The sequence below is a fragment of the Epinephelus lanceolatus genome, chromosome 13, assembly GCF_041903045.1.
Source record: "Epinephelus lanceolatus isolate andai-2023 chromosome 13, ASM4190304v1, whole genome shotgun sequence".
Classification (NCBI taxonomy): Eukaryota; Metazoa; Chordata; class Actinopteri; order Perciformes; family Serranidae; genus Epinephelus; species Epinephelus lanceolatus.
The window spans coordinates 12,623,942-12,640,525 of NC_135746.1; the positions used below are offsets into that span (position 1 = coordinate 12,623,942).

The 16,584-nt window shown below is 43.1% G+C and overlaps 1 protein-coding gene across 1 annotated transcript in view; it reads left to right on the forward strand.

Annotated features, from left to right (window-relative positions):
- Positions 1 to 16,584, forward strand: part of nbas (NBAS subunit of NRZ tethering complex) — a 290,957-nt gene that overhangs the window by 125,171 nt on the left and 149,202 nt on the right. The window contains exons 37-40 of the mRNA XM_033648658.2: positions 2,289 to 2,465; positions 5,417 to 5,530; positions 6,697 to 6,820; positions 14,949 to 15,025. Of these exons, the coding sequence (XP_033504549.2) occupies positions 2,289 to 2,465; positions 5,417 to 5,530; positions 6,697 to 6,820; positions 14,949 to 15,025 (492 nt within the window). The remainder of the gene's footprint in view (positions 1 to 2,288; positions 2,466 to 5,416; positions 5,531 to 6,696; positions 6,821 to 14,948; positions 15,026 to 16,584) is intronic.

Consider the following 16,584-nt stretch of genomic DNA (forward strand, 5'->3'; position numbering starts at 1 on the left):
AGGGCGGAGTTTCCCAAAACATGATCTTTCTTAGCAACGTTGTCTTCTTTGTGGTTTAGAAAAACTACACTGCAAAAAAGAAAAGCACCTAGCGCCCTCTAGCGTCCCCACTCAGTCATCTAGAGCCAGGACGTACTCCGAGTGTAGATGACACTAGTGCATGTGCGTCAAGGTAATGGCGTGATGGTGAGCCAAGACAAGAGTCCTAAGCCGAGTTCTTTTTTTTTTTTTTTGGGGGGGGGGGGGCATTACTTTTTGGTTTAAGTAACTGAGTTGCTTTTTACTAGTTACATTTTAAGTAAATTTTCACCAGCAAGAACAGGCTTAAAACCATTAAAACAAAATGTACTTACTGGAAAAACTGAACATCCAACTCCTTGAATGGATTTTTTAGTACAAGTAATCACTGAACAAGACTATTTGTAGGTGGCCAAAACATTACAATTAACTTTGATGAACTGAAAACACACTTTAAATAGTGACAGCTACATCTATTCCTGTACTCTGTGAATCCGCTTTACCTGCCTCTAAAACTAACCGGTATTCAAAACCGTTTATTCCCTCTGCTGTTTGTCTTTTGAATTCTCTTTTAATGTTTGTGTCTAGTTCTTACTGTATGTTATGTTATAGTATGTGTGCAAGGCAAGCTGTTCAAACAAATTGCCCCTGGTGGGATTAATTAAGTTGTCTGAATCAGAATCTGAATCATACACCATGGTTACATTTAGGGTTGAAAAATAACACTTACCACCAGCCACATGCCAGTAAAATATGTAAGTGGCTGCTAGATTTGCTGTACTCACCAGCCTGAAAAACAATGGTAATCTACTGAGTAACTGCTAGACTGTGGGATCCATTTTCCACGGTGGCAGCTGGACAAAAAGTTAATATCCAACATATTATTTAATACAGAATATGAGTGTGCAAATTAACAGATGATTTGTGCTGATTTAAGATTTAACAGAAGTCTTTGGTGCTCAAACACCAGAGGGAGATATTTTGAGATCGAGGGACATCTGAGCAGCAGCAGGATAAATCCCCTCATGGAGTCCAGACACTGGTGGTGGTGGCTGATGACTCTGAGGCTGATGAGGCAGATGAGGCTGATGAATCTGTAAAGACTACGTGGTGATGGGGAGGTGGAGGGCGCGCACGACTGCAGCAAGAAAGAACTACAGCAGAGGAAGAGACGTATTTAAAATGAGTAGCGGTAAGATGATAGGCTGACAGAGAAGGTGTGTCGCTGTGCTATTGGTTGATTGTGAATCAGCCGATGAATCAATTGACCTACCCAGACAATGACAACTAGAGATAGTGAGGGTGCATATGTGCGAGGAGTGAATGGCAGGGTGAGAAAACTTACAGCCTGAGCATGAAAAGTTTTGTCTTCCTGAACTTTCGCTAGAGTTTAATTTGTCCAGTGCATAACCCCTATAAAACAGTAAACTGACACTTTTACACTTTTACACATTGGTTTTAAAAGGTTTGAGAGGTGCAGGTAGGCAGATTTCATTACCTTTGGACTTTGCCAGGGTAACTGTTTCCCCCTGCTTCCACTTTGTATGCTAATCTAAGCCAACTTGACACTGGCTGCCGCCTTACACTTGATGGACAGATCTGAGAGTGGTATTTATTTCATCTAACTCTACACCAGAGAGAAAATAAGCATATCTACTAAAATGTTGACCTTAGACTTTAAGAAACAAGCAATTTTGTTTTTCAGATGTTTGTGTCAAAGAATTCACCCCTGAATTATAGTCACGAGAGTTAAGGTTATGTGTGTAATCATCCTGACTGACAGCACTTTACAACAAAGTACGAATTTTGGCACATTTTCTGTACAGGTACTCAGTGTATGTGTCTCACGCAGGGCTGGGAGGTCTCTCTGCTGCCTGAACTGTGCACATTGTAATTCCCTTACGCTCTACACAAACAAACCCACAAACACAAAGAGCCCTGCCCTTATTGAAGTGCTGCTCTCAAGTACCTAATAAAGAACAGAACATAACCATGTCTAATACCACACTGATACTCCAGAGTCCCCAGCTCCAAATTTGTCCTTTGGTCTAATATAACAATACAGATGTAATGATCAGAGGACTCCTCTGATGCAGCTTTTTCATTTGTAAGGAAAAAGAAGTGTTCAGAGGATCCTGTGCTACTAATGCAGGATGATTTCAAGTGTTAGAGACTCTACTGCTGCACAGACACCAGGGTGACACACTAGAATAACGGGGCTGTCATGTTTTTTGTCCATCCTGTCACCGCTGTCACCTGCTTGGCCCCAGGCTGGCGCTTCCTCTGTGGGCTCCCCTGTGGGGACAGCAGGGGACCTCCTGCACAGGACTACAGCCAAGACCATGGAGGTGCTGACCACTACAGGACTGACCACCAAGGCTGTGCTGACCGCTGTCAGCGACCACCGCTGGTGGAAGGACTCGATCAACTACCTCCGGCCGCTGCATGTAAGAACAGTTTAGCTGTTTTCTTTTTGATTGATGTGATCTGTGGTGAAGCTGAAGACTGTTTTCTTTGTCAGGGGCAGTAAAGTTTCTAATCAGTGAAATAACTAACTAATGTGAGTCTGAGCGTGTGTGGTTTTATGTGTTGTTTTGACTTATGTGTGTTTATGGATGCATGAACAGCAGTGTGCCGTAAAAGGCATGATCAAGCAACCAACGATTACGGCAACAACTGCTGATACTTGTTTCTAACTCCACTGGTTCCTGAGCTGCGCAGCAGGAGGACTCCATAAAACTTGGTATTTTATAGAGGGGCATTGCTTTACGTCCTGCGTTAATACATAGCTTGTTACGTGCCTGATGAGCAATTTTTTTCATCTGACTTTGGGTCATCTCGTCACTTTTTGGATAAGATAGCAAATCTGTTACCTTAAAAGTTGTTTAGTGATCTGATCTTTGCCTAAACCACAAAATTAAACTTACAGAAGACCTCACACCCAACTCTAACTTCAAACAGAGATGATGTTTCATTGCTTTGTAATCATGATTTACAAAGATACACTGAGGTTTTTTGGCATGGCTGCAACCGTGGCAAGACTTCTCAGCAGATTTTCAAATGACTTTACCTGCCTGCTGATTAGGAACGGGACGATACACAATTTTATTGCACATCACCATAAATTACACTCACAATATGTTGATTGTGGTCAATTTCCATTATTGGGATAATCATGAATATCATGCCCAGCAGCACCCAAAGTGGCTGTTGGGTTGTTGTTCTACTACTGGCTGCACCACAAATTGCCCCTTGGGGACAATAAAGATATCTTGAACTTGAACTTGAACAATAAATGTGATGCTGCAAAACAAGCTGCATATGCACCGACCTCAAAAAACACAAAAGATATTAATTTAACGTATCTTCTATCCAAATATATTTATGATGCCATTTCAAATTGTTGAAAAGGATGCTTTTTAAGGGCCTGTTTACACCTCTTATTAATGTGAATTTTGGTGATCCAAACACAAGTGGAGAGCCGAGACATGTTGCCGTTCACACCTGTGTTTATCATCCGTCTCCAGCACTTGTGTTAGGATCTGTTACTGCTCATGTCACTTATGCTAGAAAGTCAGAAAGCCCTGCACACAGTTATTATGTCCACACTCTTGCTAGCATGCTTGCTAGTCACATTAGTAGTTGTGTTGGTACAGCTGGAGATATCGCTGTCAGCAGAATTCAACATGTCTCCTTCCATAGGTCAAAATGGTGGACGTTCCAAAAAATGGCTGTTTCATTTGGAATGGTGATCACAAAGAAGTTAATTTTATGAGTATGGAAGATGGACGTTGTTCCCATATATGATTTTCCCACATTACATCTGGAGAGACTGAGATTCTATAACAAGGATAGAGGTGTTGTGTTTGATAAGATTTTGGACCCTGTACTAAATTCTTTCAGGGTAAAGGCTGATGTAATAATATTTTTTAGATGAAGCACCTTGCTGTGTGTAAAAAAGATGGGTGGTCACACCTCGTGTAAATCATTGTAAAATGGGCAAGTTGTAGAACATTAGCACCAGAATAACCTCCATGTCCTCTATTGATGATGTAGTCCTTGTTGGGGATGCATCAGAATGCAACAGTAGTGTTTACACTACAAAAGATCCGAGATCAAATGTGTCTCAGACCACCTCAGGAAGTGGTTTGAGTGATCATGGATAGTGGTCGTCTTGTGTTTAGTGCCGTGCACATGTGATGCAACCACCCAAGATGCATGTTAATACCACGTGTCAAAGGCTCCAAGAGTGTTTGTTTTTTAAATAAAAAGGATGTTCACGAAAAAGTGTCCTATCTGTGATGCAACTAAAATACAAGGTGAAGTGATTCCAATTTGCTTTAGTGTCATTTTAAGAGTTTTAAGCCTATTTTGTTGATTATCGGGATGACATTGTTAATCAGTTATTTTAGCTAAGACAATTGTGACATGAACTTTTCATATCATCCTATGCCAACTGCTGATATTCTCAAATTGATCATCATAATGTTATACTGGGAAATATGTACAACTACATATTTATAAGTATATTTTAGACATTTAGAGGGACTAAAATATGTCCAACAACAAACATCTACTCAGACGGAGGGGTCTGTATTCTGATATCAAGGTCGTATCTTGCATCAACAGACACCCAGCCCAAACAGGCTGACAATGACTTGACTATCAGTTTCCATTTATTAAGGTGTGAGACCAAATGTTAGGAAAACATTAAAACACATCAGATAAACCGATCTCATATTGTATGCGTGTATTATCCAGTCTAGGTTGCCTCATCAAGCCCAGTCCATTCTTTAATACTGAGTCCAATTTCTCATTTTTATCCAGTCAAAATAATTCAGGATTTTTGTTCTGCATTCTTACAAAGGTGCACACAGGCTGTCATGTAAAGTATGATTGTGCACTTAAGGGCTGAGACAGCTACAGAGCCTGCTGAAGTGTGCACTGCTGCGTCCTGCAAAACCACGCCCATCTGAGTGAAATACCAATTTTTCAGGGAGTCCCTCTCAGCATGTATGTGTTGGACTCTGTGTGTATGTGAGAAAAGACACAGTTGCACGTCTGCCCTCGTACCTCACACACTCACAGACTTCATAGGCCTCAGTCAAAAACAACAATTCAAGAGCTCATCTCTTGCATAATTAATTGGCCCGCCTGTTGAATATTTCAATATCTGGCGAGTCGCTGGCGGCTGGACTGGCTCGATGGTCGCCGGGTTGGAGATTGATGGCGTCTCTGGTCTCAGCAGCGATTTGGGAGGGCAGCTCGTGGTCGCGAGTTTCTGAGGAAGACAAAAAACAAAAAGACAAACGGAGAGGATGCGAGCTGTGGGACAGAGAGAGATGACAGTGCTGTGGGCATGTTGTGAAAGTTTAATGATGTTTTGATGGCTCCTCAGGGTCACGACGCGGGAGCCACCAGTCAGGAAGGGGCGTGTGAGAACTCCAACCTGCAGCGTCAAGGCTGTAGCCCCTTTTATCAGGAACTCATTGATGATCCCTATGTAGACCTGGTGAGTGGCTGAAGACCAGTGCCTCATTATATTGTCTTCCTTTTGCATCCCTGTTGTCCTTATTTCTGCTGTTTTCACCTCAGGCCTCTTTCTTTAAATTACAGCAAAAATGCCTGAGTAGGTGTTTGACTTAAAGGCATTTAATTCATTTTTTTCCTCTTATGACTTATAAATTCCTTCAAAAGCAGTGTTGAGACAAAATGAATATTGATTTCAGACTAAGTAGTTTTAATGCCAAAAGCAATTTGGGAGTACTTTACAGGAAAAGGAGGATAAACTCAAGAATGATGGTGCGATAACAGCGGATAAAATTGGAGATGTGATATAAAATACAACTAACAGAAGTCCTGTATATGTGAGATGAACGGAGAGATGAAGAGCATAAAAATCCAGAAGAAAGGGATGTCGACAGAAGGAGTTATGGAAGTAGAAAAGAACAAAAGTAAGAAAAGGAGTAGTTTGACCTTTATGCCTAGAAAATGGTCGCCCTGGGCTATGACTGGGCTTTTTACTCAGAGATACAAATCATGTGGATAGCTAAAAGAGTGGACGCGAGGGGAAACAGAAGGCCGATACATCTCTTCTCATGACATTTTAATAGGCCTCTCCAAATCCCTTCCTCCGCTCCATCTCCAGCGTTCATCCATCTTCCATCATCCATCTACCAATAATGGCTCCCCACGTCCATCTGTCTATGAGCCGGCTGATCAATGGGATTGGTTTTTACCTTAACAGTTCCAATGAAGGGAGCGGGGAGGGAGGAGAGGCTGATTGAGAGAGAAAGAGAGACAAATACAACAAGACAGAAAGATGGATAGAGCGGGAGTGACGAAGATAGACAGGGAACATTGTGTGTCGAAGCGATAGCTCCGACGCCGGCGAGCGCGCAAACTTCGTTCGCCTCTAAGACACTTGAGAAATAACTTGTACAAGAATCCTATAAATGAATTATCAAAAGGCGCAGTCTTTAAAGGGCTTTATTTGGCTGTGAAGTTCATTTGTTTACTCCCTCTCTCGTCTGTCTGATCCTTGGGAATTAAGATGCTCAGTCACCTTAATCACATCTCCGTGTGTCATTTTCTGATCTGCTCTCCCGACTGTTGGGAGTCCCTCAGCACAGCGATCAGTGTTTATTCATCACTTTCTCTTCTTGCTCTTTCTACCAGAGTCAAGATGTGTATTCCTCCTACAAAGATGTGCCTCAGGAAAACTTTGCCGAGGTTTTGCTGAGGACGGGCAAACTGGCCGAGGCCAAGACTGAAGGAAAAACATTGTCTCCTGCTACAGAGGGTAAGCATGCAGAAACACGACACATAGTTACACACACACAGATAGATAGTGAACATTTCCTTAAAGGGTTAGTTTGGATCTTTTGCGGTAGGGCTGCCCCCTCATAATCAACCAAATTAGTCGACCAGATCAGTCGGCAAGATTTCATTAGTCGCCTAAGGCTCGTTCACATTCACAAGATTTTCACGTTGGGGAGACTATCGTAATCTTTTGAGTGTTCATACCTTGCGACGTGTGTTTCTGTCATTGGGAGTCTCGCCAACCACGTTACGACCTGTGTGTGCACACCACAAGATTTCTTCGAACCCTCGCCGACAGAGCCCCAGATAACGTGGTGACGTCACCAAACTACGTTTTTTAACTTGGAGACGACACATCGTAAAGGCATGGATATTCTTCCCAGTGCTGAATCAGATCTGCCTCCAGAGCCTGGGTCCAAACACAACGTGCTCTCCGTGATCCTGTGGACGCCGCCATTGTTGTTGTTGCTTGCCGGCTCGTCAGTGTTGCCAGATCTTGGGAGAGAAACAAGCAACCAGGGCTATGGAAACAAGCCCAAAAGAAGCGACGGATATATATAGAGAGAAAGGTGACGTTTAAAGAGCAAGCGCAAATAAGCAACTCCACTTTAGAAACAAGCCCAAAAAACTACAACCCATGACTACCAATATTTGTAAGCGACTTTACAAAAAAAACAAGCCCAAAGTCGCGGCTGATAAGCAGACCTGGCAACCCTGCGGCTTGTCCTCCTCACATTTCTTCCGTCCTCCTGCGTGCTGATGTGGGACGTATCCCACCTCTCATTGGCTGATGCTCTTTGTCAGTTGTGTCACACTTCTCCAGTTTTCTAGCACCAGATATCCAGTCCCAGTCGCAGACGAGGGGGCGACTTGCTCGTAGGCTTGTTCACACATGAGGACTCGTCGTGGCAGACTATCTGCCGACTCACCTCCGACCCAAGGTGGCTCTCAAGATCCTCTGTGACGTCAAAATCGTGGGAAAAATTGTGTAATGTGAACTAGGCGTTAGTTGCACACAAAAAACAAGCAAATGTGAAACACTATTAGGAGCTGCACCCTGTACTGCTGAATTTCTGCCAGTATATCCCCCCAGATCTTACACACTGAACCTTTTTTTTTTAAGTGGGACTTTTTTTAGGAGCCTAAAACTTTGTTTTGCTGCTGCCCCTGTCCACAGCAGTACGTTGCTTAGCTTTTGCGTACCTCATACAAACCCACTTCAAAAGATCCAAACTATCTCTCTAAAGATAAACGATACCACCTGTACCTTAATTCCAGATTAGTAGCCTCAGACTACTTTAATAATCAGGCTGAATTTGTGCCAGTTCAGCTGTCATTTGACGCTCAGTTTGAGTCAGCTGTCGCATGTTTAAACTGCTCCACAGTCTGATTTCCCACATGGCTGCTCTCTGAAAATCTGTTATAGACTGTAGTGAGATCGTTTTAAATAATATCGGAGTAATATTTTACATGTTGTTGCCACTGAGACCGTGCTGTGATAGAAATAAAACTGAACTTTGCTGCGCAGCAGACAGACCATATTGTCTGCATCTTTCAGCCATCTGCGCCTCCATATTTGTCTTTTTCTGCTTTCTCCTCATATTAAAATAGCACAATGTAAGGGTGCCTTTTCTCTTTGTTGTCAACTTATTTGAGGATGTGATACACTTATAAATTAACTTAACTGAAACTGGCAATGTACAAAACAAAGATGGGGTTTCATGTTTAGATTCAATGTTGATGTGCAGAGACCAGAGTGTTTCAGACTGGGTGTGGTTACATGATGGCTTCTCATTCAGAATGAAATAAATCTGAAGGAAATCATTCAGAATTAAAGTCTTTCCAGGTAGTTTACATGGGAAATATTCATTCCGAATGAGGGTTTACACGGGAGATCAGTTTAATCGCCTTTATTCGGTTCCACGCAAGGTTTGGGGCAGGGAACGTTTCTGATTGGATAGGGGGCGGGGAGGATGTTACATGTTTACGTTTACCGGAAGAAAACATTGTAGTCCTCGTTCCGGATAACAAGATGCTTGACGATGCCGTTCTTAGTGCCTTTTTCTGGCTTGTTTTGCTTATATTCTTGAAGCAGCAGTACGGCAACAACCTTGTTCTGCTAATGCTTTGTCTGTTGAGGAGGAGAAGGGAGGTAGAAGACTGTGCTGTGACGAATGGAAACTGGTTAGTGCAACGAGTTGCGCGTGTGCTATATACGTCATTGCGCCAGAAGCGCAAGGAAACGAGCATGCGCAGAAAGACCGGAATGAACTTAAAGAGGAAAGAGTGTATACAAGTGCGAGAAATTCTTTCATTCGGAATTAGAAACGGAATATTCCAGCCCCTTACATCGGATTGAATTTTCAATCGCATTGGCCATTTTCATTCCGAATTGGGTGTTTACAAGATCACTTTTAATAGGAATGAACTTTCATTCCGGATGAAAACGTAATTAAATTGTCCATGTAAACGCACTCACTGAGACAAGACCAGTGCGAGTCCCACACTGCATGACAAAGACCGCCAGAAGTTCAACACGATGAGCTCAGTGCGGCAGAGCAAAAACTGTGTGCGTCCATGTGGGCAGCCACTGCTTCATAGGAGGTGGCGAGTTACCATGAAAACAGCTTTGGTGATATCCCTGCAGTTGTGGTCTTGAATTAAAATCCTGAGTCCTTTTGTCTGAGACTGAGACAAGACCGAGTAAAAATGTGGTTGAGTCCAAGACGACACCAGAAGGTTTTGAGAAATGTGGGCCTAAATATTCATCTTTATTTCACAATCTCTGGGGCGCCAGGTGGATCAGTGGGTAGAGCAGGCATCCCATATGCAAAGGCAATGTCTTTTGCTGCTGGAGTCCAGTCTGCAGCCCTCTGCTGCATGTCATCCCCCCATTCGTCACACTTAAGCCCCGTTTCCACCAAACACTTTTGGTATGGTACCTTTGGAACCAAAAGCAACCCTTCAGACATGGTACCTAGACCCTAGTGTTTCCACTGCAAACTGTACACTTAAATGTGGGGTTGTTGTCACTCACTGTATTTCCTCACAGATGGAATTCTGCACTCGTTCATCATCCACAGAACAAAAAATCCCAATCTTTTATAATGCAGTTGGAGTATTTTTTGACCCAGTGTTGCATTGATTCGGCACCCTCTCACCACACGCCTGCCTGCTTGTGAACTTTCCCTGAATTTAGAAATGCTTTTCTTCTTGTTTGTAATTGACAAATAGTAAAAAAAAAAAAGAGGGAAAGCACTTAGAAAGTGCTCTCTAAGTGTTGAGGATAGATTGAGTGAGTTTTTGTGTAACTTGAGCTGTTTCTTAATGCTCCGTCTTAGTGAAGTCTGGTATTTGCAGTGTGGTTCTCTCCTCCCCTCCTCCTCCTGCCCTCTCCTCTCCTCATCCGTCTTGCCACGGAGCTCACATGTGGCGGACTGGGGGACAACATGGGAAGAATAGCCTCACATTGATTAATTAATGTATACCCACGGCAACAGTAAATAATGACGCGTCACCGCGGCGATACCAGAGAGATAGCATCAAGTCAAAACATCAAGGCCACGCCGCGTGATGGATCGCAGCTGCTCGCCAAAATCAATGCCACTACAGAAATAAAAAAGCAAATGTATGTGTGTGTCCGTGCATGTGTGTGTGTTTGAATACTAATACGTGGACACTTAAGAACACGAGGCGCACGCTTCGACCACTAATGCATCGATATGCATACGCACACGTTCCACTAAAATCTAAGCTCTCCCCGCCGTTGTCATTCAAATGAATATCTCTCTTCTTAAAAGTCACCTTCCCGTCGGAGCCGCCGCTGAGCGCGACGTGTCGAGAAAGAGAAAAGGCGGTCTGGACGGCGCCACGTCCGATAACAACCTTCGATTAATGACTCCCGTATCGGCCCGCCACGCCGGCTGTCCTCAAAAACAGACTAGGAGATGGCCTTTAAGAAAATAAATATATTGATTTCTCACCTGGCCCAGATAAGCTGGAGGTAATTAATGATGACACAAGTGGAAAGTGACTCAATGGGATTGAGCTGAGTAAGGTGCCGAAAACGGGCACTGAGTGCGAGGGGACACAGATGGAGACACACACAAACACACACACGTACATAAACACACACAAGGAGCATGGAGCGCTGCCATTGGCCGCGTGTTGACCAGGCCATAATAAGTTGTTTTTCACACTGCCTGCACAGGTGAAATAGTAATAAGTCACTGTCTCACCATCCCGCTAACAATGTGCCCGATTTAGCTGACACAGGAGCAGAGATGTGTGTGTGTGTGTGTGTGTCTACGTGGTGTCTCTTTATCACTCTCTCTGTTTTCCTCTCTCCCTCACAAGCAGAAATACTGTATGCTTTTAAGTCAGGGTTATCTATTCTGTGTGTGCGTGTGTGTGTTTACCCCTCTGGTAATTCCTGTCCCGATGGTATCAGTAGCTTTAGAGAGGCGTGTAATCAGCTCATTCTGAGGTGTAGCTCGTTGAAACCCGGGGGGTAGGAGAGGAGGGGAGAGAGGAAAAAGAAAAACAAGAAAAGGAGGAGGGTGGGCACTCTGCTTAAGAAAGCTGTTATGGCACTTAAAGCTGGCGCATCACTCCACGCCCCCCCCCAGCTAGCACATACACACACCAAACCTCTAACTGTTTCAGGTATTGGGGCCCGTGTGTGCACATATGAATATTAGTGTGCGTTTTGTTCTACAGGATATGTCTCTCCCTTTGCCCCCGCCTCCCCCCCAGTGTCCATGCTCCACTTTTCTCCACTCTGTCTGTTCCATTTTGTCTCAGGCTCTTATCACCAACACAGGCTTTTGTTCTCCTTGGGTCTGAGACTACAAAGTGAATCTGTCTGCCTCTGCCTCTCTCTCTGCTCTCTCCCACTGTTTCCTCACACTGACTGAGTGAGCAAGTGAGTAAGTGAGTGATTAACTTCAGGAGTGTGTGTGTTTACAGTGTTTGATCTTCATCTACTTTTAATCATAACGGTATGCATTTGTGTGTGTGTGTATGTGTGTGAGTGACAGTGTGGTTGTGCACCCTTGTGTTTGTCTGTTGTGGCCTTGAGGCCAGCAGTGTGGGACAAAAGTCCATCCCTGTGCCCAAAGCTCTGTCTAGACTCCAAATCCCATCAGCCTCAGGGACACACACACACACACACACTCACACAACACGAGCAGTGTCCCACTTCCGTATTACATACTAACTCTGAGCCGTTTAAAGTGTGTTTTGGACTGGAAAACTCTGGGAAAATGGTAAATCAAGTGTGTTTAGATTGGTCAGTATGGATACTAATAGACTGCCTAAATGTTTAAGCTTATTTTGAGCGTGATGGGCTGGATGATTCCAGGGATGTCAAGATGTGAGCATGAATGGTTGTCTGTCTCTATAGCTCCTTTTAGACTGCCTGTCCGAGGTGGGAGTATAGCGCTGTTATGCCATCTCGCCGTTCTGTATATAGAGTACGATTGCTTAATGGAGGGACAGAGGGACAAATGATGTCTATATTAATGGGACAGCTGACATGACAGGACCATGAGCGGCGTGGGTGTGACATGTTGACGATGTGTTATGTGTGAGACTCACCATTAGAGATATAATAGGTAACTGATAGCAGTTAACAGCTAACCCAAAGAAAAACAGCAGCTAAAAATGTTCGCAAATTGGGAAAACAATGAGGTTCCTCTTACCCTCCAAGCAGAGGATGAGATCAGCCGCCATAAAACAGAGATGGTAAAGAACTGTTATTGCTGTGTTAGGCCATTGTCTAAAAAGTACTGCCAGTGTGTGTTATTCACTCACTGGCCTCTTTATTAGGTACACCTGTTCAACAACTCGTTACCGCAAATAGCCAATCAGTTAATCAGGTGGCAGCAATTCAAAACATTTCGGCATGTAGACATGGTCAAGACGATCTGCTGAAGTTCAAACCGAGCAGAGGAGAATGGCCAGACTGGTTCAAGATGATAGAAAGGCAACAGTAACTCAAATAACCACTGGTTACAACCAAGGTCTGCAGAAGACCATCTCTGAACCAACAACACGTCCAACCTTGAAGCAGATGGGCTACAGCAGCAGAAGACCACACCAGGTGCCACTCCTGTCAGCTAACAACAGGAAACTGAGGCTACAGTTCACACAGGCTCACCAAAACTGGACAATAGAAGATTGGAAAAATGTTGCCTGGTCTGATGAGTCTGGATTTCTGCTGCCACATTCAGATGGTAGGGTCAGAATTTGGTGTAAATAACATGAAAGCATGGATCCATCCTGCCTTGTATCAACGGTTCAGGCTGCTGGTGGTGGTGTAATGGTGTGGGAGATATTTTCTTGGCACACTTTGGGCCCCTTAGTACCAGCTGAGCATGGTTTAAACATCACAGCCTACCTGAGTATTGTTGCTGACCGTGTCCATCCCTTTATGACCACAGTGTACCCATCTTCTGATGGCTACTTCCAGCAGGATAACGCACCATGTCACAAAGCTCAGATCATCTCAGACTGGTTTCTTGATGTGAACCAAAATCTCTGAGGAATGTTTCCAGCACCTTGTTGAATCTATGACACCAAGAATTAAGGCAGGTCTGAAGGCAAAAGGGGTCTAACCTGGTACTAGAAAAGTGTACCTAATAAAGTTGTCCTGTGAGTGTACATCAACACATCAAAATCTTGAATCCACATAAACTAGTACATCCCGTTCAAAGTGGATCTTCAGGGATCAGTGATAAATTATAAATCATATTGAATCTAAATGTTTTTAATAAAGGAGTATATGTCCATGAGATTTACTGTGGTGTTGAATTGGGTTTTAGGAATTGTGGAATTTCACTAGCACTGATATGAGCTACTAAATTTCTGGTGTCATGACACGTCTCATTAATGCATACCATCGTCCACATAATAAATAGATGAGCAAATCACAGCTGCAGAACATAAAAACTGCATATGGAGTCGACACAGCTCGAGGAAATGTTTGGATGGCTGTGAAAACAGTTTGGGTTCTCGTTGTGAGGTTAAAGCTTGGCAGTGTGTAGGATAATTGGCAGCAGCGTTTCTAAAGTTTCAGTTTGATTCGTGTCCATTGGCACACATTTTTATCTTCTTCTGTTTGTACAAAACAGTTAGATACATAAATTTAAGTACATTATAACAGTACGACCTTCAGAAAATGCTTATTCTGAGGAAAACCCCGCCTCTGCAGTTGTTAAATCCAGACTGAAAACATTGTCCTCAAGCGCTTTAAACTAAATGTTTTTAAGAACCAAGGACTTATTATTGCTGTATTGTCATTAATAGACGTATTTTAAATATTTTTTATTTATTCATGCTCATCTTTTATTCTTTTATCGTTTTTATTTTGCTCTTTTAAATTGTATTAACTTCAAATTGTGTTGTCTTAACTTTAAATCAAGTTGCTCTGTGGTGTTGTGTTGTCTGTGCATCACCTCCAAGCTGCCTCTGTGTAAGAAATCTGCTTCATAAATAAAACTGTTTGCTCACAGTCGACCTGCACGACCAGATCAGTGGTTCAAACAGACCATTTAAAGATCATTTGCATTTCTTATAATCAAACCCCTCTGCCTGTCTCCGCCGTCAGTATGCAGAGGCTAATATGGCATTCAGAGGATTCTGCTTTAAAGTGCACTTAGATGAAGTTTGGACTCATCTGGAGAGCACTTATTAGAAGTGGGCATGTACTTACTGTTTGAATAATGAATACTCCCTGTGCAAGAAACCAAACACGTGCACACGCACACACGCAACAAGCATTTTGTACACAGCATATGCAAACACACGCACACAATAGCCCAGCGAGAAGATGGACAGCATCCCAGAACTCTGGGGGGGATTTTTAATGATGCTTCTTGACTTAGTCTCCCCTCTTTCCTTCTCATCTCCCCTCTATTTTTACCTTCCCTCTCTTTTGTCTGGCCCACAGAGAGGTGTATTCTGACAGCCACTGTCGTCTGTATTCAACAAACGTGGGATGAAACTTGTCCAAGAGGGGAGGGTTGGTTGTTAATCCTCAGTGCTTTAGTTAAAGTCTTTTCTTCCCCCTCTCCTCTCCATCCCTCCATCCCTCCATCCTTTTCCAGTTTTGCTGCAGCTGGCCAACGATGCATTTCCCAGGGACATGATGCTGGCTCTGTCCTACTTACTAGCCCTGCCTCAGGTAAGGTGGACACACAGTCACACACACAGAGTTTTATTTTAGACGCACACAAACAACAGACTCCGGTAATAGAAGCGTGTATTTTCGTGGGAGTCTGGGAAATGGCTGAGTGAATCCGTATCCTCTACTGATCCCTTACCTTTCTACATGAGTTGCTGTGTTAGACTGTTTGCATCATCAGTGCGTCAAATGAAAGTTGCACTTTAAAGGCACCAGAGTAAAGTTGCAGAATGATGTATAGCAGTAACAATACACATCTCACATCTCACATAGTGTCATGTCTTCCTCAAGTCAAAAAAACATTCACACATACTGTGAATACTCCCACACAGCAACATGTAGTCCACCATGTCTCTGCTGTCACAGGGGCAGTCACTGTGTTTTGATAGCTGAGAAAATGAAGTGCAAGTAAGAGAAACATACCGTAGTAGTCTGTATTCAAGCGGAGGTAGTGAGAGCCCTCATGAGTCTTAAAGGGACAGTTCACCCCAAATCAAAAATACATATTTTTCCTCTTACCTGTGTTGCTATTTATAAGTCTAGATTATTTTGGTGTGAGGCACAGAGTGTTGGAGATACCGGCCGTAGAGATGTCTGCCTTCTCTCCACTATAATGGAACTAGATGGCACTCAGCTTGTGGTGCTCAAAATAGGGCTGGGTGATATGGAGAAAATCAAACAGCACAATACATTTGACCAAATACCTCAATAAAAGTATTGCAACGATATTGTAGGATTGACTATTTATGCCTTCACAAAATATTTACACAGAGATATTTGATAAATAATCATCAGTAATGAGGACATGATGACTAAGGGGCTGTACACATGCTGTGTTTTTTGCGTCCTCAGATTCATTGTTTCCAATATAGACTAGACAATATAGACGACGGCGTTGCGGCTCATGCGTTCTCAAGCGCCTGTTTTTCAGGGCGCAATGGATAATACCAACTAAGATAAACCGAGTTCAACTTTTGGAGTGCATCAGCACGTGTCATGTGATTTGCTCAACCTCATAGTGTAGCAAGATCACCTAAACGTCATCAGATGTGTAACAAAGGTGTGGTCCATATAAGAGAACAGTGTACCTGCTCATTAATCTTAAAGAAGGCTCAAAGTTGGAAACGTCATCAAAATAAAAAATGCATTTGGAGCCAGAGTGTGTGACACTTCTACAACCAGGTCTATTGCCAGTGATCAGCACCTTTTTGGTGTGTGTTACTATTACATTTTAAATGTGATGAAGTCCAACCAATCACAGCCGACATACAACTTATCATAAATATTCAGTCTGATAAAGATGGAAAAGTTGATCATGTTAGTGCAGGGCCACCCAGAGCTTTACATCTGTCCCACAGACAATAGGCCCACACACTTACAAGCAGCTCCTGGAAGAAGATCAGCTCTGCACTTAAGATTTCAGGTTGATAGGCTCACTGTAAGGTAATGCAGTCTTTAAAACCTAAAAAGAGACAACAGTTATAATATTACAATATCCGAAATCTAAGACAATCTTTAGTTTTATATCACAATATCGATATAATGTTGATATTACTCAG